General features: G+C 45.4%; 1 protein-coding gene and 1 non-coding gene across 2 annotated transcripts in view; both read left to right on the top strand.

The window, feature by feature from the left end:
* klhl24a (kelch-like family member 24a) overlaps positions 1–26160 on the top strand; it is a 50854-nt gene that overhangs the window by 4940 nt on the left and 19754 nt on the right. Inside the window, exons 4-5 of the mRNA XM_014141205.2 lie at positions 7032–7216; positions 21211–21329. Of these exons, the coding sequence (XP_013996680.1) occupies positions 7032–7216; positions 21211–21329 (304 nt within the window). The remainder of the gene's footprint in view (positions 1–7031; positions 7217–21210; positions 21330–26160) is intronic.
* trnav-uac (transfer RNA valine (anticodon UAC)) lies at positions 8358–8434 on the top strand. The gene has a single exon. It is a non-coding gene; the product is annotated as a tRNA-Val (tRNA).

Raw genomic sequence — 26160 nt, 5'->3', positions numbered from 1 at the left:
GATAGAACAATTCAACACATCTAGGTAAGGCAGAATTCACCTCATGCCTTCAAATAGTCCTTTTTTTTAGGGACCTCTCAAATATGAGGAAGTGTTGTGACTGAATACGGTACAGTTCCTTGTTCCTGCCAGTCAACTGGAAGACAGATTATATGTAATCTCTAATTCCTCTTGGCTTGTCACTCATCTTTCACAATCATTTTATGGGGATTAACTGTAATTCTAAAAAGAAGGATAAGAATGTCTGTTTGTAAACAAAAACCACTGCCACTTTGCTCTCGGCTCAAGTAAAGAACCACCCACCTTTGCCTCTGTGAGGAGAAATATGAGAGAGACAGACAGACGGACGGACGGACGGACAGACAGATGGACAGACAGAGTGTGAGTGAGTGAGTGAGTGATGGAGAGAGAGAGAGAGAGAAAGACAGACAGACAGACAGACAGACAGACAGAGAGTGATGGAGAGAGAGAGAAAGACACGACAGACAGACAGACAGACAGACAGACAGACAGACAGACAGACAGACAGACAGACAGACAGACAGAGAGTGATGGAGAGAGAGAGACAGACAGACAGACAGACAGACAGACAGACAGACAGACAGACAGACAGACAGACAGACAGACAGACAGACAGTGAGTGAGTGAGTGAGTGAGTGAGTGAGTGAGTGAGTGAGTGAGTGAGTGAGTGAGTGAGTGATGGAGAGAGACAGACAGACAGACGGACGGACGGACAGACAGAGAGTGAGTGAGTGAGTGAGTGATGGAGAGAGAGAGAGAGAGACAGACAGACAGACAGACAGACAGACAGACAGACAGACAGACAGACAGACAGACAGAGAGAGAGTGATGGAAAGAGAGAGAAAGACACAGACAACAGACAGACAGACAGACAGACAGACAGACAGACAGACAGACAGACAGACAGACAGACAGACAGAGAGTGATGGAGAGAGAGAGAAAGACACAGACAGACAGACAGACAGACAGACAGACAGACAGACAGACAGACAGACAGACAGTGAGTGAGTGAGTGAGTGAGTGAGTGAGTGAGTGAGTGAGTGAGTGAGTGAGTGAGTGAGTGAGTGAGTGAGTGAGTGATGGAGAGAGAGAGAGAGAGAAAGACAGACAGACAGACAGACAGACAGACAGACAGAGAGTGATGGAGAGAGAGAGACACAGACAGACAGACAGACAGACAGACAGACAGACAGACAGACAGACAGACAGACAGACAGACAGACAGACAGTGAGTGAGTGAGAGGAGTGAGGAGGAGTGAGTGAGTGAGTGAGTGAGTGAGTGAGTGAGTGAGTGAGTGAGTGAGTGATGGAGAGAAAGACAGACAGACAGACAGACAGACAGACAGACAGACAGACAGACAGACAGACAGAGAGTGATGGAGAGAGACAGACAGACGGACGGACGGACGGACAGACAGACAGACAGAGAGTGAGTGAGTGAGTGATGGAGAGAGAGAGAGAGAGAGAGACAGACAGACAGACAGACAGACAGACAGACAGACAGACAGACAGACAGACAGACAGACAGAGAGTGATGGAGAGAGAGAGAAAGACACAGACAGACAGACAACAGACAGACAACAGACAGACAGACAGACAGACAGACAGACAGACAGACAGACAGAGAGTGATGGAGAGAGAGAGAAAGACACAGACAGACAGACAGACAGACAGACAGACAGAGAGACAGACAGACAGACAGACAGACAGACAGTGAGTGAGTGAGTGAGTGAGTGAGTGAGTGAGTGAGTGAGTGAGTGAGTGAGTGAGTGAGTGAGTGAGTGAGTGATGGAGAGAGAGAGAAAGACAGACAGACAGACAGACAGAGAGTGAGTGAGTGATGGAGAGAGACAGACAGACAGACGGACGGACGGACGGACGGACGGACGGACGGACAGAGAGTGAGTGAGTGAGTGATGGAGAGAGAGAGAGAGAAAGACAGACAGACAGACAGACAGACAGACAGACAGACAGACAGACAGACAGACAGAGTGATGGAGAGAGAGAGAAAGACACAGACAGACAGACAGACAGACAGACAGACAGACAGACAGACAGACAGACAGACAGACAGACAGACAGACAGACAGACAGACGAGAGAGAGAGAGACAGACACAGACAGACAGACAGACAGACAGACAGACAGACAGACAGACAGACAGACAGACAGACAGACAGACAGACAGTGAGTGAGTGAGTGAGTGAGTGAGTGAGTGAGTGAGTGAGTGAGTGAGTGAGTGAGTGAGTGAGTGAGTGAGTGAGTGATGGAGAGAGAGAGAGCGGGAGTGAGTGAGTGATGGAGAGAGAGAGAAAGACAGACAGACAGACAGACAGACAGAGAGTGAGTGATGGAGACAGACAGACAGACAGACAGACAGACAGACAGACAGACAGACAGACAGACAGACAGACAGACAGACAGACAGACAGACAGACAGACAGACAGACAGAGAGTGAGTGATGGAGACAGACAGACAGACAGACAGACAGACAGACAGACAGACAGACAGACAGACAGACAGACAGAGAGTGAGTGATGGAGACAGACAGACAGACAGACAGACAGACAGACAGACAGACAGACAGACAGACAGACAGACAGACAGACAGACAGACAGACAGACAGACAGACAGACAGACAGACAGACAGTGATGGAGAGAGAGAGAGAAAGCATAAGACAGAGATGACTGAAAGAAAAGAGTAAGAGTGTCAGACCCAGTACTCCACTGTTTTCTCTACCACAGTAGATGGTTTTGAGTTACAACATGAGTGTGTGCCTGCTGTGTTATTGTGCAGACAGAGCCTTCATTGAGTGAAGGTTTGTTTAATAATCCTGTTTTGTAATGAAATTGTGTCATGAGGTGGAAGAGCTTGTCCATACACATTCTAGTTTTCTGCCAGAATAACTGCTATGTTGCAAGCCTTTGTAGCCTGAAACATTCGTACCATTCGATCTAGTTTTAATAGCATTAGTGAAGAAGCGAGTCACATACAGCCCTGTTTGTGTCCATAAGGAATTATTTGAAGGATGTTTGTTTGTGTACGATATACATAGGTCCATGTGAGTGTGTGTGATGAGTTCATCCACAGATAATTTTCTGTATGATGTCTTTATGTATTCTGTGTTACATGTTAGAGTATGTATGTGTCTTTATGTATATCTGTGTTACATGTTAGAGTATGTATGTGTCTTTATGTATATCTGTGTTACATGTTAGAGTATGTTTGTGTCTTTATGTATTCTGTGTTACATGTTAGAGTATGTATGTGTCTTTATGTATATCTGTGTTACATGTTAGAGTATGTATGTGTCTTTATGTATATCTGTGTTACATGTTAGAGTATGTATGTGTCTTTATGTATATCTGTGTTACATGTTAGAGTATGTATGTGTCTTTATGTATATCTGTGTTACATGTTAGAGTATGTATGTGTCTTTATGTATATCTGTGTTACATGTTAGAGTATGTGTGATGAGTGTTAGCAGATAAGTTGAAGTCTTTAAAGCCACATAGACATGTCTGGTTTTTAGACATCACTGGCTTCAACAGTGCTTTTCTCCTGTCACTGGTTTCAACAGTGCTTTTCTTCAGTCACTGGTTTCAACAGTGCTTTTCACCTGTCACTGGTTTCAACAGTGCTTTTCTTCAGTCACTGGTTTCAACAGTGCTTTTCTCCTGTCACTGGTTTCAACAGTGCTTTTCTCCTGTCTGTGGAGTTGTCTGGGTTAAGTATTATTTGACGCTGGGTGCCAGTTAGCTAGCAGGGAGGTGACGTGTCTCTCTCAAGAGTACCGTGTCAGTATCCAGGCAGATCAGAACAGGCATGGAGCCTGTCTGTCTGTCTGTCTGTCTGTCTGTCTGTCTGTCTGTCTGTCTGTCTGTCTGTCTGTCTGTCTGTCTGTCTGTCTGTCTGTCTGTCTGTCTGTCTGTCTGTCTGTCTGTCTGTCTGTCTGTCTGTCTGTCTGTCTGTCTCCTGCCAACAGAGTTTAGCGCCACACACCCCTGACCTCAGCTTCTGACCTATGACCTGCACTCATCATTACCAGTGCTATGTTTAAACAGAAAGGTATGGGGAAAGTGTGTTGGCTAGCATATTGACTCCCTGTATAAATAAATGTCAAATGTAATTGAGTTTGATTTAGAGCTAGAATATTCTGAAGTTGAACTATAAAGGATGAAGGATTGTTGACAGTACCACAGAGGGTGAAGTTGAATTATAAAGGATGAAGGATTGTTGGCAGTACCACAGAGGGTGAAGTTGAATGATAAAGGATGAAGGATTGTTGACAGTACCACAGAGGGTGAAGTTGAATTATAAAGGATGAAGGATTGTTGGCAGTACCACAGAGGGTGAAGTTGAATTATAAAGGATGAAGGATTGTTGGCAGTACCACAGAGGGTGAAGTTGAATGATAAAGGATGAAGGATTGTTGACAGTACCACAGAGGGTGAAGTTGAATTATAAAGGATGAAGGATTGTTGACAGTACCACAGAGGGTGAAGTTGAATGATAAAGGATGAAGGATTGTTGACAGTACCACAGAGGGTGAAGTTGAATGATAAAGGATGAAGGATTGTTGACAGTACCACAGAGGGTGAAGTTGAATTATAAAGGATGAAGGATTGTTGACAGTACCACAGAGGGTGAAGTTGAATTATAAAGGATGAAGGATTGTTGACAGTACCACAGAGGGTGAAGTTGAATTATAAAGGATGAAGGATTGTTGACAGTACCACAGAGGGTGAAGTTGAACTATAAAGGATGAAGGATTGTTGACAGTACCACAGAGGGTGAAGTTGAACTATAAAGGATGAAGGATTGTTGACAGTACCACAGAGGGTGAAGTTGAATTATAAAGGATGAAGGATTGTTGACAGTACCACAGAGGGTGAAGTTGAATTATAAAGGATGAAGGATTGTTGACAGTACCACAGAGGGTGAAGTTGAATTATAAAGGATGAAGGATTGTTGACAGTACCACAGAGGGTGAAGTTGAATTATAAAGGATGAAGGATTGTTGACAGTACCACAGAGGGTGAAGTTGCAGTGAATCGCTCCCCCCAACCGAAGGAGATCACGTCATAGCCCTGGCATGCACTTTCCAAACAGTGAGGCAGATAGGGCACCATTCAGATGGTTTACTGAGGTCATTGATATTCAGTGGCCTTTAACAAGTTATTTCTGTTCTTAAGAAGAACGTGTATTTTGAGTATTTTGCCAGGTAGATAAGTACAATCATGTGAATAAAGTATGACATATTACACATTGTGAATTACGCTGTGAAGTGTACTGCCTTCTCTTTTTCACTATAGTCATAAATCAAACTGACTGGCCTGGATTGTAGTGTTGCTGAGTTGTATCTCATTGCTGTCTCGTTTTTTCACCTGCATTGTCTATGTTCCTCTGTATTAGAGCTGTGTTGTCTATGTTCCTCTGTAGTGGAGCTGTGTTGTCTATGTTCCTCTGTAGTGGAGCTGTGTTGTCTATGTTCCTCTGTAGTAGAGCTGTGTTGTCTGTGTTCCTCTGGGGTGGAGCTGTGTTGTCTGTGTATCTCTGTAGTAGTGCTGTGTTGACTTTGTTCCTCTGTAGTAGAGCTGTGTTGTCTGTGTTCCTCTGTAGTGGAGCTGTGTTGTCTGTGTTCCTCTGTTGTAGTGCTGTGTTGTCTTTGTTCCTCTGTAGTAGAGCTGTGTTGTCTATGTTCCTCTGTAGTAGAGCTGTGTTGTCTGTGTTCCTCTGGGGTGGAGCTGTGTTGTCTGTGTATCTCTGTAGTAGTGCTGTGTTGACTTTGTTCCTCTGTAGTAGAGCTGTGTTGTCTGTGTTCCTCTGTAGTGGAGCTGTGTTGTCTGTGTTCCTCTGGAGTGGAGCTGTGTTGTCTGTGTTCCTCTGTAGTGGAGCTGTGTTGTCTGTGTTCCTCTGTAGTAGTGCTGTGTTGTCTTTGTTCCTCTGTAGTAGTGCTGTGTTGTCTTTGTTCCTCTGTAGTAGTGCTGTGTTGTCTATGTTCCTCTGTAGTTGTGTTGTCTGTGTTCCTCTGTATTAGTACTGTGTTGTCTATGTTCCTCTGTAGTGGTGCTGTGTTGTCTATGTTCCTCTGTAGTAGAGCTGTGTTGTCTGTGTTCCTCTGTATTAGTGCTGTGTTGTCTATGTTCCTCTGTAGTGGTGCTGTGTTTTCTATGTTCCTCTGTAATAGAGCTGTGTTGTCTATGTTCCTCTGTAGTAGAGCTGTGTTGTCTGTGTTCCTCTGTAGTAGAGCTGTGTTGTCTGTGTTCCTCTGTAGTAGAGCTGTGTTGTCTGTGTTCCTCTGGAGTGGAGCTGTGTTGTCTGTGTTCCTCTGTAGTGGAGCTGTGTTGTCTGTGTTCCTCTGTATTAGTGCTGTGTTGTCTATGTTCCTCTGTAGCTGTGTTGTCTGTGTTCCTCTGTAGTAGAGCTGTGTTGTCTGTGTATCTCTGTAGTAGTGCTGTGTTGACTTTGTTCCTCTGTAGTAGAGCTGTGTTGTCTGTGTTCCTCTGGAGTGGAGCTGTGTTGTCTGTGTTCCTCTGTTGTAGTGCTGTGTTGTCTTTGTTCCTCTGTAGTAGAGCTGTGTTGTCTATGTTCCTCTGTAGTAGAGCTGTGTTGTCTGTGTATCTCTGTAGTAGAGCTGTGTTGTCTGTGTTCCTCTGTAGTAGTGCTGTGTTGTCTATGTTCCTCTGTAGTAGAGCTGTGTTGTCTGTGTTCCTCTGTAGTAGTGCTGTGTTGTCTGTGTTCCTCTGTATTAGAGCTGTGTTGTCTGTGTTCCTCTGTAGTGGTGCTGTGTTGTGTAATGTTGTTCTGGAATAGTGCTGTGTTGTGTAATGTTGTTCTGTGTAGTCTTTCTGTGCTGTCTTATTTCTCCACAGTGACTAGTGTTAGGTTTATTTTGATGAGTCTTGTTACTGTATTGTTGGTTTATTACTGTTCTCTCTCGCTTTCTCTCTCTCTCCCCTCCTTCCATCTCCCTCTCTCCACCTTCCTCCATCCCTCTATCTGCAGGTCGACTGGCTACTCAGAGGTGATTGTGGTGGTGGGGGGCTGTGAGAGGGTGGGAGGGTTCAACCTGCCCTACACAGAGTGTTACGACCCTGTGACGGGAGAGTGGAAGGCCCTAGCCAAGCTCCCAGAGTTCACCAAGTCAGAGTACGCCGTCTGTGCCCTGCGTAACGACATCCTGGTCTCAGGTGAGCTCCTCGTCTGTTGGCTGACAGTCTGCCATCCTAAACAACGATTAGTCATGCAATATATCATCATGAATTGGTTGTGTCTTGGTTGTGTCATGAAAGAGATCTGGAAATACCAGGAAGTATACATGGGAGCCATTTGCTTCAATTGGTTATTTGTAGTAACATCCTTTCCTTGTGTTATCTGCTGAATGACCAGAGATAGCTAGAAGGATTGGATAGGGCTCTACCTATCACTATCACCTATCCTTCCGGTCCAGATGGCCATTAATAGAGACAGGAATTGCTGATCCGACCAGGAAAAAGGAAAAACTCAGTCATTCAAGAAAGACCAGCTAAGGGAATAATTATTTTACAGCCTATTGAGACACAGCTGTAGAGTACTCAGCTGTCTTCCCTCTCTGTGGAGTGAAGAACAGGGAGTAATGTAATGTTTGCCATGTCTTTTTTTTATTTTATAAGAGGAAAATGTGAGAGCAACATCTGGACAGAATCTGCAGGCGCACTGCCCAGGGAGGCCCTTATTGGCCAGCTCACTCATTCCATCTCTTCCCATTGGCCAAGAGTCAGGGTCACACGGCTCTTTGCGCTTTATAGCTTTCGAGGATAAAATTGCTCATAAATGCTGATCTATAGTCAGTCTCAGTCTTACCCTCTAATGGTTGAGGTTAGGATTTACAGAAGGTAAGCTGTTCCTAGATCTGTGCCAATGGGGAACTTCTACCCAGGGCCTTTATAGTCTTTTGACCGGGCTGGTTAGTACTGGGAGAAGTGTGCTGACCAAGTGTGGCGCAGACTGCCCTTTTTAAAGCCTCACTGGGCCCAAGTTTAACAGGGCAGCAATAGGATAATATCACCTACAGTCCCTGACTTTCCCTGTAAGTTCACAGTCTGGTCTAGAGGGAAAGAGTTCAGTGTTTATATCTTTCCCTGTAAGTTCACCGTCTGGTCTAGAGGGAAAGAGTTCAGTGTTTATATCTTTCCCTGTAAGTTCACAGTCTGGTCTAGAGGGAAAGAGTTCAGTGTTTATATCTTTCCCTGTAAGTTCACAGTCTGGTCTAGAGGGAAAGAGTTCAGTGTTTATATCTTTCCCTGTAAGTTCACAGTCTGGTCTAGAGGGAAAGAGTTCAGTGTTTATATCAGCCTTCCCTGTAGCTCAGTTGGTAGAGCATGGTGTTTACAACACCAGGGTTGTGGGTTCGATTCCCACGGGGGCCAGCACAGGATTTTTTTTTAATGAAATGTATGAAATTGTATGAAATGTATGCATTCACTACTGTAAGTCGCTCTGGATAAGAGCGTCTGCTAAAATGAATTTTTATTTTTTAAAAAAATTTTAAATTTGTAATTTTTATTTATATCTTTCCCTGTAAGTTCACAGTCTGGTCTAGAGGGAAAGAGTTCAGTGTTTATATCTTTCCCTGTAAGTTCACAGTCTGGCCTAGAAGGAAAGAGTTCAGTGTTTATATCTTTCCCTGTAAGTTCACAGTCTGGTCTAGAGGGAAAGAGTTCAGTGTTTATATCTTTCCCTGTAAGTTCACAGTCTGGTCTAGAGGGAAAGAGTTCAGTGTTTATATCTTTCCCTGTAAGTTCACAGTCTGGTCTAGAGGGAAAGAGTTCAGTGTTTGTATCTTTCCCTGTAAGTTCACAGTCTGGTCTAGAGGGAAAGAGTTCAGTGTTTATATCTTTCCCTGTAAGTTCACAGTCTGGTCTAGAGGGAAAGCGTTCAGTGTTTATATCTTGTGCTCTACATGTCCTCAAGTGTGCGCTATCAATCTGCCCACAAGCCATGCCTGGAAATGTCAACATAATGTCCCCCTCCCTCTCTCTCTCCCTCTCATCTCCCTCTCTCTTTCGGGTCACTCATTCCTCCTCTTATTATTTATAACCCTCTTTCTCTCTCTCTCTCTCTCTCTCTCTCTCTCTCTCTCTCTCTCTCTCTCTCTCTCTCTCTCTCTCTCTCTCTCTCTCTCTCTCTCTCTCTCTCTCTCTCTCTCTCTCTCTCTCTCTCTCTCTCTCTCTCTCACACACACACATACTCTGGTAGGTGTCCATCAGTACAGCTGCAGTAAAGCCCAGTTTGTCTGAACCGTGACTGTGACCATGACCCTAAACATGATTCTGGAAGGGACAAGTGACTGCATACTTCAGCTCACAACACTCACTGTCTATGACCCCAATATGACCTAACGGTTCACCTCTCCACTCACCGCTGTGGGAATCCTAACCTTGACCACATTAACCAACCCAACGAAAACTCATTTCACTGGATTCTTGCAAATTTCACTGGATTCTTACAAATCCAGGAATTTCAGAAGACACCATTGATTGTATTTGACAGTAGTTGGAATGTTCAGAATAACTCAAAGATCAAATGTAATGATCTACTGTACTGTACACACATTTCTGAGAAAGCTGTCCAATAAATCACCTTTTCATCCCGTGTCTCGGCATGCCCCTCTCCTTGACTTTTCCTACGGGGTGTTTTTAACGCCACGGTCCGTCCTCCTGTGTAGGAGGGTGAACAACACTTCCTTCCTGAGAGAACAGACCTGGAAGCCTAATGAGTAGGTTCAACGTCATGGTGCACTTTAAAGTATTTGAAGTTTATTTGTTTCGTTTTGTCTTGAAAACTGGTTGTTATCATATGCTCTGTTTGTTCTATGGAGATAGACAGGAGCCAGACTGTGGTAGCCTGTAGAGGGCTCCCGATTGGCACAGCGGTTAAGGCACTGCATCTCAGTACTAGAGGCGTCACTACAGACCCTAGGGTTTGACCAGTGTAGGGTTACATTGTAAATAATAATTGGTTTTTAACTGACTTGCCTAGTTAAATAAAGGTTAAATTGAAAAAATGTAAAGGCTGTTTACTATGCCTCCATCTGCTTTGTCCTATCCTCCGTCTTCACCTAAAATACTTGTCAGATGGCAGCCATCGTTTTCACCCCCCCAATTTTCTGGTGGACAGAAGGGAAGTCGGGACATTTGAGAGGACTGGGACATATAGCAGCTCCTGTCCGTTCTGTGACGTCAGGATAAAACACTAGCCTATATATTGATAGTAGTCTCAGTACCTCAGAGGTTTGACACAATGGGCAACATGAATGCAACCAATAAACCGGCTTGGCTGAATGAAAAAATTAAACCAACACATTTCTTTTTTCTGGCCAGTCTCTGAGGTTATGTTGCTGCTCACTACAGTACACAGCCAGTCTCTGAGGTTATGTTGCTGCTCACTACAGTACACAGCCAGTCTCTGAGGTTATGTTGCTGCTCACTACAGTACACAGCCAGTCTCTGAGGTTATGTTGCTGCTCACTACAGTACACAGCCAGTCTCTGAGGTTATGTTGCTGCTCACTACAGTACACAGCCAGTCTCTGAGGTTATGTTGCTGCTCACTACAGTACACAGCCAGTCTCTGAGGTTATGTTGCTGCTCACTACAGTACACAGCCAGTCTCTGAGGTTATGTTGCTGCTCTCTACAGTACACAGCCAGTCTCTGAGGTTATGTTGCTGCTCACTACAGTACACAGCCAGTCTCTGAGGTTATGTTGCTGCTCACTACAGTACACAGCCAGTCTCTGAGGTTATGTTGCTGCTCACTACAGTACACAGCCAGTCTCTGAGGTTATGTTGCTGCTCACTACAGTACACAGCCAGTCTCTGAGGTTATGTTGCTGCTCTCTACAGTACACAGCCAGTCTCTGAGGTTATGTTGCTGCTCACTACAGTACACAGCCAGTCTCTGAGGTTATGTTGCTGCTCACTACAGTACACAGCCAGTCTCTGAGGTTATGTTGCTGCTCACTACAGTACACAGCCAGTCTCTGAGGTTATGTTGCTGCTCTCTACAGTACACAGCCAGTCTCTGAGGTTATGTTGCTGCTCTCTACAGTACACAGCCAGTCTCTGAGGTTATGTTGCTGTTCTCTACAGTACACAGCCAGTCTCTGAGGTTATGTTGCTGCTCACTACAGTACACAGCCAGTCTCTGAGGTTATGTTGCTGCTCACTACAGTACACAGCCAGTCTCTGAGGTTATGTTGCTGCTCACTACAGTACACAGCCAGTCTCTGAGGTTATGTTGCTGCTCTCTACAGTACACAGCCAGTCTCTGAGGTTATGTTGCTGCTCACTACAGTACACAGCCAGTCTCTGAGGTTATGTTGCTGTTCTCTACAGTACACAGCCAGTCTCTGAGGTTATGTTGCTGCTCACTACAGTACACAGCCAGTCTCTGAGGTTATGTTGCTGCTCACTACAGTACACAGCCAGTCTCTGAGGTTATGTTGCTGCTCTCTACAGTACACAGCCAGTCTCTGAGGTTATGTTGCTGCTCACTACAGTACACAGCCAGTCTCTGAGGTTATGTTGCTGCTCACTACAGTACACAGCCAGTCTCTGAGGTTATGTTGCTGCTCACTACAGTACACAGCCAGTCTCTGAGGTTATGTTGCTGCTCACTACAGTACACAGCCAGTCTCTGAGGTTATGTTGCTGCTCTCTACAGTACACAGCCAGTCTCTGAGGTTATGTTGCTGCTCACTACAGTACACAGCCAGTCTCTGAGGTTATGTTGCTGCTCTCTACAGTACACAGCCAGTCTCTGAGGTTATGTTGCTGCTCTCTACAGTACACAGCCAGTCTCTGAGGTTATGTTGCTGCTCACTACAGTACACAGCCAGTCTCTGAGGTTATGTTGCTGCTCACTACAGTACACAGCCAGTCTCTGAGGTTATGTTGCTGCTCACTACAGTACACAGCCAGTCTCTGAGGTTATGTTGCTGCTCACTACAGTACACAGCCAGTCTCTGAGGTTATGTTGCTGCTCACTACAGTACACAGCCAGTCTCTGAGGTTATGTTGCTGCTCACTACAGTACACAGCCAGTCTCTGAGGTTATGTTGCTGCTCACTACAGTACACAGCCAGTCTCTGAGGTTATGTTGCTGCTCTCTACAGTACACAGCCAGTCTCTGAGGTTATGTTGCTGCTCACTACAGTACACAGCCAGTCTCTGAGGTTATGTTGCTGCTCACTACAGTACACAGCCAGTCTCTGAGGTTATGTTGCTGCTCTCTACAGTACACAGCCAGTCTCTGAGGTTATGTTGCTGCTCACTACAGTACACAGCCAGTCTCTGAGGTTATGTTGCTGCTCTCTACAGTACACAGCCAGTCTCTGAGGTTATGTTGCTGCTCTCTACAGTACACAGCCAGTCTCTGAGGTTATGTTGCTGCTCACTACAGTACACAGCCAGTCTCTGAGGTTATGTTGCTGCTCACTACAGTACACAGCCAGTCTCTGAGGTTATGTTGCTGTTCTCTACAGTACACAGCCAGTCTCTGAGGTTATGTTGCTGCTCTCTACAGTACACAGCCAGTCTCTGAGGTTATGTTGCTGCTCACTACAGTACACAGCCAGTCTCTGAGGTTATGTTGCTGCTCACTACAGTACACAGCCAGTCTCTGAGGTTATGTTGCTGCTCACTACAGTACACAGCCAGTCTCTGAGGTTATGTTGCTGCTCACTACAGTACACAGCCAGTCTCTGAGGTTATGTTGCTGCTCACTACAGTACACAGCCAGTCTCTGAGGTTATGTTGCTGCTCACTACAGTACACAGCCAGTCTCTGAGGTTATGTTGCTGCTCACTACAGTACACAGCCAGTCTCTGAGGTTATGTTGCTGTTCTCTACAGTACACAGCCAGTCTCTGAGGTTATGTTGCTGCTCACTACAGTACACAGCCAGTCTCTGAGGTTATGTTGCTGTTCTCTACAGTACACAGCCAGTCTCTGAGGTTATGTTGCTGCTCACTACAGTACACAGCCAGTCTCTGAGGTTATGTTGCTGCTCACTACAGTACACAGCCAGTCTCTGAGGTTATGTTGCTGCTCACTACAGTACACAGCCAGTCTCTGAGGTTATGTTGCTGCTCTCTACAGTACACAGCCAGTCTCTGAGGTTATGTTGCTGCTCACTACAGTACACAGCCAGTCTCTGAGGTTATGTTGCTGCTCACTACAGTACACAGCCAGTCTCTGAGGTTATGTTGCTGCTCTCTACAGTACACAGCCAGTCTCTGAGGTTATGTTGCTGCTCACTACAGTACACAGCCAGTCTCTGAGGTTATGTTGCTGCTCACTACAGTACACAGCCAGTCTCTGAGGTTATGTTGCTGCTCACTACAGTACACAGCCAGTCTCTGAGGTTATGTTGCTGCTCACTACAGTACACAGCCAGTCTCTGAGGTTATGTTGCTGCTCACTACAGTACACAGCCAGTCTCTGAGGTTATGTTGCTGCTCACTACAGTACACAGCCAGTCTCTGAGGTTATGTTGCTGCTCACTACAGTACACAGCCAGTCTCTGAGGTTATGTTGCTGCTCACTACAGTACACAGCCAGTCTCTGAGGTTATGTTGCTGCTCACTACAGTACACAGCCAGTCTCTGAGGTTATGTTGCTGCTCTCTACAGTACACAGCCAGTCTCTGAGGTTATGTTGCTGCTCTCTACAGTACACAGCCAGTCTCTGAGGTTATGTTGCTGCTCACTACAGTACACAGCCAGTCTCTGAGGTTATGTTGCTGCTCACTACAGTACACAGCCAGTCTCTGAGGTTATGTTGCTGCTCACTACAGTACACAGCCAGTCTCTGAGGTTATGTTGCTGCTCACTACAGTACACAGCCAGTCTCTGAGGTTATGTTGCTGCTCACTACAGTACACAGCCAGTCTCTGAGGTTATGTTGCTGCTCACTACAGTACACAGCCAGTCTCTGAGGTTATGTTGCTGCTCACTACAGTACACAGCCAGTCTCTGAGGTTATGTTGCTGCTCTCTACAGTACACAGCCAGTCTCTGAGGTTATGTTGCTGCTCTCTACAGTACACAGCCAGTCTCTGAGGTTATGTTGCTGCTCTCTACAGTACACAGCCAGTCTCTGAGGTTATGTTGCTGCTCTCTACAGTACACAGCCAGTCTCTGAGGTTATGTTGCTGCTCTCTACAGTACACAGCCAGTCTCTGAGGTTATGTTGCTGCTCACTACAGTACACAGCCAGTCTCTGAGGTTATGTTGCTGCTCACTACAGTACACAGCCAGTCTCTGAGGTTATGTTGCTGCTCACTACAGTACACAGCCAGTCTCTGAGGTTATGTTGCTGCTCACTACAGTACACAGCCAGTCTCTGAGGTTATGTTGCTGCTCACTACAGTACACAGCCAGTCTCTGAGGTTATGTTGCTGCTCACTACAGTACACAGCCAGTCTCTGAGGTTATGTTGCTGCTCACTACAGTACACAGCCAGTCTCTGAGGTTATGTTGCTGCTCACTACAGTACACAGCCAGTCTCTGAGGTTATGTTGCTGCTCACTACAGTACACAGCCAGTCTCTGAGGTTATGTTGCTGCTCACTACAGTACACAGCCAGTCTCTGAGGTTATGTTGCTGCTCACTACAGTACACAGCCAGTCTCTGAGGTTATGTTGCTGCTCACTACAGTACACAGCCAGTCTCTGAGGTTATGTTGCTGCTCACTACAGTACACAGCCAGTCTCTGAGGTTATGTTGCTGCTCACTACAGTACACAGCCAGTCTCTGAGGTTATGTTGCTGCTCACTACAGTACACAGCCAGTCTCTGAGGTTATGTTGCTGCTCTCTACAGTACACAGCCAGTCTCTGAGGTTATGTTGCTGCTCTCTACAGTACACAGCCAGTCTCTGAGGTTATGTTGCTGCTCACTACAGTACACAGCCAGTCTCTGACGTTATGTTGCTGCTCACTACAGTACACAGCCAGTCTCTGAGGTTATGTTGCTGCTCACTACAGTACACAGCCAGTCTCTGAGGTTATGTTGCTGCTCTCTACAGTACACAGCCAGTCTCTGAGGTTATGTTGCTGCTCACTACAGTACACAGCCAGTCTCTGAGGTTATGTTGCTGCTCACTACAGTACACAGCCAGTCTCTGAGGTTATGTTGCTGCTCACTACAGTACACAGCCAGTCTCTGAGGTTATGTTGCTGCTCACTACAGTACACAGCCAGTCTCTGAGGTTATGTTGCTGCTCTCTACAGTACACAGCCAGTCTCTGAGGTTATGTTGCTGCTCACTACAGTACACAGCCAGTCTCTGAGGTTATGTTGCTGCTCACTACAGTACACAGCCAGTCTCTGAGGTTATGTTGCTGCTCACTACACTACACAGCCAGTCTCTGAGGTTATGTTGCTGCTCACTACAGTACACAGCCAGTCTCTGAGGTTATGTTGCTGCTCACTACAGTACACAGCCAGTCTCTGAGGTTATGTTGCTGCTCACTACAGTACACAGCCAGTCTCTGAGGTTATGTTGCTGCTCACTACAGTACACAGCCAGTCTCTGAGGTTATGTTGCTGCTCACTACAGTACACAGCCAGTCTCTGAGGTTATGTTGCTGCTCACTACAGTACACAGCCAGTCTCTGAGGTTATGTTGCTGCTCACTACAGTACACAGCCAGTCTCTGAGGTTATGTTGCTGCTCACTACAGTACACAGCCAGTCTCTGAGGTTATGTTGCTGTTCTCTACAGTACACAGCCAGTCTCTGAGGTTATGTTGCTGCTCACTACAGTACACAGCCAGTCTCTGAGGTTATGTTGCTGCTCACTACAGTACACAGCCAGTCTCTGAGGTTATGTTGCTGCTCACTACAGTACACAGCCAGTCTCTGAGGTTATGTTGCTGCTCACTACAGTACACAGCCAGTCTGAGGTTATGTTGCTGCTCACTACAGTACACAGCCAGTCTCTGAGGTTATGTTGCTGCTCACTACAGTACACAGCCAGTCTCTGAGGTTATGTTGCTGCTCTCTACAGTACACAGCCAGTCTCTGAGGTTATGTTGCTGCTCTCTACAGTACACAGCCAGTCTCTGAGGTTATGTTGCTGTTCTCTACAGTACACAGCCAGTCTCTGAGGTTATGTTGCTGCTCACTACAGTACACAGCCAGTCTCTGAGGTTATGTTGCTGCTCACTACAGTACACAGCCAGTCTCTGAGGTTATGTTGCTGCTCACTACAGTACACAGCCAGTCTCTGAGGTTATGTTGCTGCTCACTACAGTACACAGCCAGTCTCTGAGGTTATGTTGCTGCTCACTACAGTACACAGCCAGTCTCTGAGGTTATGTTGCTGCTCACTACAGTACACAGCCAGTCTCTGAGGTTATGTTGCTGCTCACTACAGTACACAGCCAGTCTCTGAGGTTATGTTGCTGCTCACTACAGTACACAGCCAGTCTCTGAGGTTATGTTGCTGCTCACTACAGTACACAGCCAGTCTCTGAGGTTATGTTGCTGCTCACTACAGTACACAGCCAGTCTCTGAGGTTATGTTGCTGCTCACTACAGTACACAGCCAGTCTCTGAGGTTATGTTGCTGCTCACTACAGTACACAGCCAGTCTCTGAGGTTATGTTGCTGCTCACTACAGTACACAGCCAGTCTCTGAGGTTATGTTGCTGCTCTCTACAGTACACAGCCAGTCTCTGAGGTTATGTTGCTGTTCTCTACAGTACACAGCCAGTCTCTGAGGTTATGTTGCTGCTCACTACAGTACACAGCCAGTCTCTGAGGTTATGTTGCTGCTCACTACAGTACACAGCCAGTCTCTGAGGTTATGTTGCTGCTCACTACAGTACACAGCCAGTCTCTGAGGTTATGTTGCTGCTCACTACAGTACACAGCCAGTCTCTGAGGTTATGTTGCTGCTCACTACAGTACACAGCCAGTCTCTGAGGTTATGTTGCTGCTCACTACAGTACACAGCCAGTCTCTGAGGTTATGTTGCTGCTCACTACAGTACACAGCCAGTCTCTGAGGTTATGTTGCTGCTCACTACAGTACACAGCCAGTCTCTGAGGTTATGTTGCTGCTCACTACAGTACACAGCCAGTCTCTGAGGTTATGTTGCTGCTCACTACAGTACACAGCCAGTCTCTGAGGTTATGTTGCTGCTCTCTACAGTACACAGCCAGTCTCTGAGGTTATGTTGCTGCTCACTACAGTACACAGCCAGTCTCTGAGGTTATGTTGCTGCTCACTACAGTACACAGCCAGTCTCTGAGGTTATGTTGCTGCTCACTACAGTACACAGCCAGTCTCTGAGGTTATGTTGCTGCTCACTACAGTACACAGCCAGTCTCTGAGGTTATGTTGCTGTTCTCTACAGTACACAGCCAGTCTCTGAGGTTATGTTGCTGCTCACTACAGTACACAGCCAGTCTCTGAGGTTATGTTGCTGCTCACTACAGTACACAGCCAGTCTCTGAGGTTATGTTGCTGCTCACTACAGTACACAGCCAGTCTCTGAGGTTATGTTGCTGCTCACTACAGTACACAGCCAGTCTCTGAGGTTATGTTGCTGCTCACTACAGTACACAGCCAGTCTCTGAGGTTATGTTGCTGCTCTCTACAGTACACAGCCAGTCTCTGAGGTTATGTTGCTGCTCTCTACAGTACACAGCCAGTCTCTGAGGTTATGTTGCTGCTCACTACAGTACACAGCCAGTCTCTGAGGTTATGTTGCTGCTCACTACAGTACACAGCCAGTCTCTGAGGTTATGTTGCTGCTCACTACAGTACACAGCCAGTCTCTGAGGTTATGTTGCTGCTCACTACAGTACACAGCCAGTCTCTGAGGTTATGTTGCTGCTCTCTACAGTACACAGCCAGTCTCTGAGGTTATGTTGCTGCTCACTACAGTACACAGCCAGTCTCTGAGGTTATGTTGCTGCTCACTACAGTACACAGCCAGTCTCTGAGGTTATGTTGCTGCTCACTACAGTACACAGCCAGTCTCTGAGGTTATGTTGCTGCTCACTACAGTACACAGCCAGTCTCTGAGGTTATGTTGCTGCTCACTACAGTACACAGCCAGTCTCTGAGGTTATGTTGCTGCTCACTACAGTACACAGCCAGTCTCTGAGGTTATGTTGCTGCTCTCTACAGTACACAGCCAGTCTCTGAGGTTATGTTGCTGCTCTCTACAGTACACAGCCAGTCTCTGAGGTTATGTTGCTGCTCACTACAGTACACAGCCAGTCTCTGAGGTTATGTTGCTGCTCTCTACAGTACACAGCCAGTCTCTGAGGTTATGTTGCTGCTCACTACAGTACACAGCCAGTCTCTGAGGTTATGTTGCTGCTCTCTACAGTACACAGCCAGTCTCTGAGGTTATGTTGCTGCTCTCTACAGTACACAGCCAGTCTCTGAGGTTATGTTGCTGCTCTCTACAGTACACAGCCAGTCTCTGAGGTTATGTTGCTGCTCACTACAGTACACAGCCAGTCTCTGAGGTTATGTTGCTGCTCTCTACAGTACACAGCCAGTCTCTGAGGTTATGTTGCTGCTCACTACAGTACACAGCCAGTCTCTGAGGTTATGTTGCTGCTCACTACAGTACACAGCCAGTCTCTGAGGTTATGTTGCTGCTCTCTACAGTACACAGCCAGTCTCTGAGGTTATGTTGCTGCTCACTACAGTACACAGCCAGTCTCTGAGGTTATGTTGCTGCTCACTACAGTACACAGCCAGTCTCTGAGGTTATGTTGCTGTTCACTACAGTACACAGCCAGTCTCTGAGGTTATGTTGCTGTTCTCTACAGTACACAGCCAGTCTTTGAGGCTCTATAGCCACCCTCCCTTAATTATGGGTAAACAGCCATTCTAAGCCCAACAGACCGTGACGGATTGAGAAATCATTTCATTTCATTGTTACGAGATAAGCCCTAGCATTGTATGAAGTCTTTTTGTTCATTCAGCTGCTCCTCAGATGGAGCAGGTGTGGAGGAGTGACATGAAGATGGGGCTTCTGATCTTAATGTTTACCAGCTTAGCAATTATATTTGATGTATCATATATTGTCATTAAGACACATGATTATACTGGTCATGGTCATGAATATGACTTATCATCTGATTTAGTTGTTTCCCCACTGGGCACAGATGTCAATTCAATGTGTTTTCCACGTTGATTTAACGTAATTTCATTGAAATGACATGGAAACAACGTTGATTCAACCAACGTGTGCCCAGTGGGTTGTTATTGTTCATATCGTTGTTTTGTGATTCTGTTGATGCTGAGTCTGGCTAACATCCATGGCCCCCTGGTTAATATTTTCTCCTGTACACTCTCTCTCTCTCTCTCTCTCTCTCTCTCTCTCTCTCTCTCTCTCTCTCTCTCTCTCTCTCGCTCTCTCGCTCTCTCAACACAGCTTCACAAACACTGAACTAGCTGTTTGTTTAGAAGAAATCCGTTTGCCCTGAGCCAGTAGGATGATTCTGATGAGGGTTTTCTTTTTATGACACTCAGCATTCATGTCAATCTCCCAACATCTTCATATCAAGTCAGAGGGAACTCATGTACTCTCGAAAAACTTGACCTACTTCTCGACTTCTCTCGAAAACATAGTCATGTTAAACATCAAAATAGTAAAACATGATTTGTTGAACTGTCTGTTTACACTGCATCTATTCTGTTGTTTTTATTGTGTTAGCAAAAACAGCCTGTTGGTTTAGTGATGTCTTTGTTTTTACAAGGATCACTGGGGCCTTTTGATTGACTCAGGCTGTGCAGTAACATCAGGCAGGTGCTGAGAGAGAGAGAGAGAGAGAGAGAGAGAGAGAGAGAGAGAGAGAGAGAGAGAGAGAGAGAGAGAGAGAGAGAGAGAGAGAGAGAGAGGAATGGAAGGAGAGAGAGAGGGAGAGAGAGCAATCGAGCGAGTGATAAAGGGATGGCGAGAGAGACAGAGAAAGAGGGATAGAGTGAGAAAAATGTATTGTGTCAGAGCTTGCTAGCAACATGTCTGCAACCTGGTTGGCTTAGCTACACGTTGTTGTTGCTTCTCGCCAAGGAGAAGAGAGAAAAAAAGAGTTCCTTAAAGTACATGTTTGCCCAGAGACAGGGAGTAGAGAATCATCCAACTGCTGCTTTATAAAGAACAAAGAGATCCTGTTTCTCTTTTATAGTGTTGTAATAGGCCAGGGTGTGTGTCTGTGTGTGTGTTTATGTGTGTGTTGTATTTGAAAGCCCTGTAATTTCTTCTTTTTTTTAAGTCAGGTTGCATGTGTGTTTTTGTTTGCTCAATGTCAGAGTAGACTTTGATCAGCAGGATTACCCATAAAGCCTAGCTCAAATGTTTTACTTAGATTAGACAGTGTCAGCTGTGCCTTACTAAATGTGACCTTGACATTTGAGCCCAAATACATAACCCATGCACAGTTTGGATGTTGTTCAAGATCAACTTATTCTATTTATGAAGACATGTTTTTATTAGATCAATTTGGATTGAATTGGCACCAAGGACTGAATTTAGGAATGATTCTAGCTTTGGTTTTTGGGTTCTGCTCTCAGGCAATACAGTTTTCAGATGCGTAAAAACAGCCAAAGAAAACAATGACAAGACAACAAAATGACAAAGTTGAAACACTGGTGTAGCAGAGGTGGTTCGGTGAACTGTACTCTCATATGATGAGTCACCTTGCCTGAGACCTTTGTGCAACCTCCCAGTGTTAATGTCTAGGCTTTAGCTGAGTAGGCTAACACCGACCAGAGTCACACAGACTCCAGGCTAACGGACTCCGGGCTAACGGACTCCGGGCTAACGGACTCCGGGCTAACAGACTCCGGGCTAACAGACTCCGGGCTAACAGACTCCGGGCTAACAGACTCCAGGCTAGCAGACTCCGGGCTAGCATCCGGGCTAGCAGACTCCAGGCTAACACCGACCAGAGTCACACAGACTCCAGTCTAACTGACTCCAGGCTAACGGACTCCGGGCTAACGGACGGCTAACAGACTCCGGGCTAACAGACTCCAGGCTAGCAGACTCCGGGCTAACATCCGGGCTAACATCCGGGCTAGCATCCGGGCTAGCAGACTCCAGGCTAACACGACCAGAGTCATACAGACTCCAGGCTAACAGTGTTGTGTATGTCTGCATTTGTGTGTTCCAGGGGGTCGTATCAATGGCAGAGACGTGTGGATGTACAACTCCCAGCTCAACCTGTGGATCAGAGTGGCTTCACTCAACAAGGGACGCTGGAGACACAAGATGGGCGTCCTACTGGGGAAGGTAAGCAGATTACCCAACCCCCCTTTATTTACTCATCTTCCTGTTTATGTGTTCATTGTCCCCACATTGAAATCTGTGAGGGGACTGTGGATCTGTCTCCGTCTGTTAGTACGTTCGTACGTTCGTCACACGCCATATCTCAGACAGCGCTGGCCCCATTTTGACAAAACTTGCGTGAATGATGCATCTTGCCATAGAGATCCGGCATTTACAAAATTACACCGATTGGCCAGATGGTGACTCTATAACAAGCGATTGAAAATGCAAACTTTGAAAGATCACACCCCTCACTGTTTGACCTAAAGTCATGACATTCAGTACATAGGTCCCTCTCCTCACAAGGAACAAATTTGCATCAGGGGACCTATAAGATCCGCCATGATGGATTTTCCTCCATTTACAATTAGAACTCTACTCCTCTGGCACCGAAGGACCGATCATTACAAAACTTGATATGTGGCATCTATGGACAAAGGACCCTCAACGCAATATTTTCCAGACTAGTACCTAAAACAACATGGCCACTATTGATCAATAAACATTTATGTGGGTGTGGTCTGGGCACATAAATGCATATAAATCAGTCAAGGATATTTGTATTGTAACACAATTTGGTACACATGTTGCAAACACTGTCAAGACTCAACATATGCAAGAACATTCATATCGACCACACGGTGGCGCTACAATGGAAACATGTTTTGTTTCTGTCATTATAGTCTAGTTTGAATTGTTGTCACTAATTGGCTAATTGGCCCGAGGGCTGCATCATTCTTAGGGGACTGTTGCCTGGTTTTTTGTTATCGTTATTCATTATTCACTATATATTCTTTATATATCCATTATCGTTCTCAATGCTGGGCAAAGTACATATATATGATCTTAATTTGATCACTCTTTTGTTGCTGAGAATTTTCTTTTTGGTATTTTTTAAGGATCCCCCTTAGCTGTTGCAAAAGCAGCTACTCTTCCTGGGGTCCAAAAATAAAAAAAGAGGGCCTAGAGAGCTGCCCTGCGGTACACCACACCCTGTATGTTTGGCATTAGAGAAGCTTGAAAAGCCATAAAACATATGTTTCTCAACAATAGGTTATGGTCAATAATATCAAAGGCTGCACTGAAATCTAATAGCACAGCTCCCACAATCTTCTCACTATCAATTTCTTTCAACCAATCATCAATCATTTGTGTCAGTGCAGTACATGTTGAGTGCCCTTCTCTATAAGCATGCTGAAAGTCTTGTCAATTTGTTTACCGAGAAATAGTATTGTATTTGGTCTAACACCATTTTTTCCAACAGTTTACTAAGAGCTGGTAGCAAGCTCTTGTTAATTTACTGCTGCTCTTTAATTATTTGTTACTTTAATTTTTTTAATGTTTTACTTATCTATTGTTTTCTTAACACTTTTCTTAAAACTGCATTGTTGGTTAAGGGCTTGTAAGTAAACATTTCACTGTCAGGTCTGCACCTGTTGTATTTGGCGCATGTGACAAATAAAATTTGATTTGATTTGAAGCTGATATGTCTGCTGTTAGAACCAGTAAAGGCTGCTTCACCACTCTTGGGTAGTGGAATGACTTTGGCTTCCCTCCAGGTGAGCCTCATGATTTACATAAATTAACTGAAAACACACAATAACACATAGCAGTATTAACAGTTAATGTATTAACAGTTATTAACACATTAACTGTCTTGCACTTTTAATGTAGCCTAATTTTGCCCAGCTAATAGCCTAACCACCAGTCAAGCAACATTATGGATTTATCATCCTGTTGCTGCAGGATTATTTTTGCTGCGACAATACTGGTCAAATGAAGATCCTACATCTGTAAGCAGGTGATCTCCCTGTACCTCTCAATGGGATAATTTTGTCCTATTTGAAAACTTGAAGGATGCATCCTTACTTTATCCCCTTCCTTGAATCACTTATTTGACATGATTGAGAAATTGTAGCAATATTGAACATTTGGACATACAGTTGAAGTCGGAAGTTTACAGTTGTGGCCAAAACTTTTGAGAATGACACAAATATTAATTTTCACAAAGTCTGCTGCCTCAGCTTAAATGATAGCGATTTGCATATACTCCAGAATGTTATGAAGAGTGATCAGATGAATTGCAATTAATTTCAAAATCCCTCTTTGCCATGCAAATGAACTGAATCCCCCAAAAACATTTCCACTGCATTTCAGCCCTGCCACAAAAGGACCAGCTGACGGCTTTGTGATGGCCACTCCAATACCTTTACTTTGTTGTCCTTAAGCCATTTTGCCACAACTTTGAAAGTATGCTTGGGGTCATTGTCCATTTGGAAGACCTATTTGTGATCAAGCTTTCACTTCCTGACTGATGTCTTGAGATGTTGCTTTAATATATCCACATCATTTTCCTTCCTCATGATGCCATCTATTTTATGAATTTCACCAGTCCCTCCTGCAGCAAAGCACCCCCACAACATGATGCTGCCACCCGCGTTCTTCACGGTTGGGATGGTGTTCTTTGGCTTGCAAGCCTCCCCCTTTTTCCTTCAAACATTATGATGGTCATTATGGCCAAACAATTATATTTTTGTTTCATCAGACCAGAGAACATTTCTCCAAAAAGTACAATCTTTGTCCCCATGTGTAGTTGCAAAGCGTAGTCTGGCTTTTTTAGGGCAGTTTTGGATCAGTGGCTTCTTCCTTGCTGAGTGGCCTTTCAGGTTATGTCGATATAGGGCTCGTTTTACTGTGGATATAGATACTTTTGTACCTGTTTCCTCCAGCATCTTCACAAGGTCCTTTGCTGTTGTTCTGGGATTGATTTGCACTTTTCGCACCAAAGTTTGTTCATCTCTTGGAGACAGAACCCGTCTCCTTCCTGAGTGGTATGATGGCTGCGTGGTCCCATGGTGTTTATACTTGCATACTATTGTTTGTACAGATGAACGTGGTACCTTCAGGCGTTTGGAAATTGCTCCCAAGGATGAACCAGACTCGTGGAGGTCTACAATATTTTTTCTGAGGTCTTGGCTGATTTCTTTTGATATTCCCATGATGTCAAGCAAAGAGGCACTGAGTTTGAAGGTAGGCCTTGAAATAAATCCACAGGTACACCTCCAATTGACTCAAATGATGTCAGTTAGCCTAACAGAAGCTTCTAAAGCCATGACATAATTTTCTGGAATTTTCCAAGCTGTTTAAAGACAGTCAACTTAGTGTATGTAAACTTCTGACCCACTGGAATTGTGATACAGTGAATTATAAGTGAAATAATCTGTCTGTAAACAATTGTTGAGAAATGCCTTGTGTCATGCACAAAGTAGATGTCCTAACCGACTTGCCAAAACTATAGTTTGTTAACAAGAAATTTGTGAAGTGGTTGAAAAACAAGTTTTAATGACTCCAACCTAAGTTTATGTATACTTCCGACTTCAACTGTAGCATTTGGACATAGAGTAAGTGCTACTGAATGTGTGTGTTAATGAATTGGTACACTAGCAATGCCAGATGTTTTCCCTAACTACTAAGCCAAACTGCTTGCCGCTACTGTATGGTACAGTAGGTATGGTAGCTGGCAGCAGTTAATTAGCAGTTAGGGAAGATGTCTGGCATCGGGTGTATCCATGCAAACAGTCAATTAGAGCCTTCTTCACCACGCTGTCTGTGTGGGTGGACCATTTCAGTTTGTCCGTGATGTGTACGCCGAGGAATTAAAACTTTCCACCTTCTCCACTTCTGTCCCGTCGATGTGGATGCGGGGGATTCTCCCTCTGCTGTTTCTTGAAGTCCACAATCGTCTCCTTTGTTTTGTTTACGTTGAGGGTGAGGTTATTTTCCTGACACCACACTCCGAGGGCCCTCACCTTCTCCCTGTAGGCCGTTTCGTCGTTGTTGGTAATCAAGCATACCACTGTAGTGTCGTCTGCAAACTTGATGATTGAGTTGGAGGCGTGCATGGCCACGCAGTCATGGGTGACCAGGGAGTACAGGAGAGGGCTGAGAACGCACCCTTGTGGGATCAACGGGGTGGAGATGTTGTTTCCTACCCTCACCACCTGGGGGCGGCCCGTCAGAAAGTCCAAGAGACCCAGGGTCTCAAGCTTATTGACGAGTTTGGAGGGTACTATGGTTTTAAATGCTGAGCTGTAGTCAATGAACAGCATTCTTACATAGGTATTCCTCTTGTCCAGATGGGTTAGGGCAGTGTGATGGCGATTGCGTCGTCTGTGGACCTATTGGGGCGGTAAGCAAATTGGAGTGGGTCTAGGGTATCAGGTAGGGTGGAGGTGATATGATCCTTGACTAGTCTCTCAAAGCACTTCAGGATGACAGAAGTGAGTGCTACATGGCATTAGTCATTTAGTTCAGTTACCTTTGCTTTCTTGGAACAGGAACAATGGTGGCCATCTTGAAGCATGTGGGCACAGCAGACTGGGATAGGGATTGATTGAATATGTCCATAAACACACCAGCCAGCTGGTCTGCGCATGCTCTGAGGACGTGGCTAGGGATGCCATCTGGGCCGGCAGCCTTGCTAGGGTTAACACGTTTTAATGTTTTACTCACGTTGGCCACTATAAAGGAGAGCCCACAGGCTTTGGTAGCGGCCCTTGTCAGTGGCACTGTATTGTCCTCAAAGCGAGCAAAGAAGTTGTTTAATTTGTCTGGGAGCAAGACGTTGATGTCGACGGTGCTGGTTTTCTTTTTGTAATCCGTGGTTGACTTTAGACCCTGCCACACACGTCTCGTGTTTGAGCTGTTGAATTGCGACTCTACTTTGTCTCTATACTGACGCTTTGCTTGTTTGATTGCCTTGAGGAGGGAATAGCTACACTGTTTGTATTCAGTC

Source organism: Salmo salar, chromosome ssa14, assembly GCF_905237065.1.
Source record: "Salmo salar chromosome ssa14, Ssal_v3.1, whole genome shotgun sequence".
Lineage (NCBI taxonomy): Eukaryota > Metazoa > Chordata > Actinopteri > Salmoniformes > Salmonidae > Salmo > Salmo salar.
Note: the sequence above shows the minus strand (reverse complement) of the source record. Positions and strands in the feature narration are given on the sequence as shown.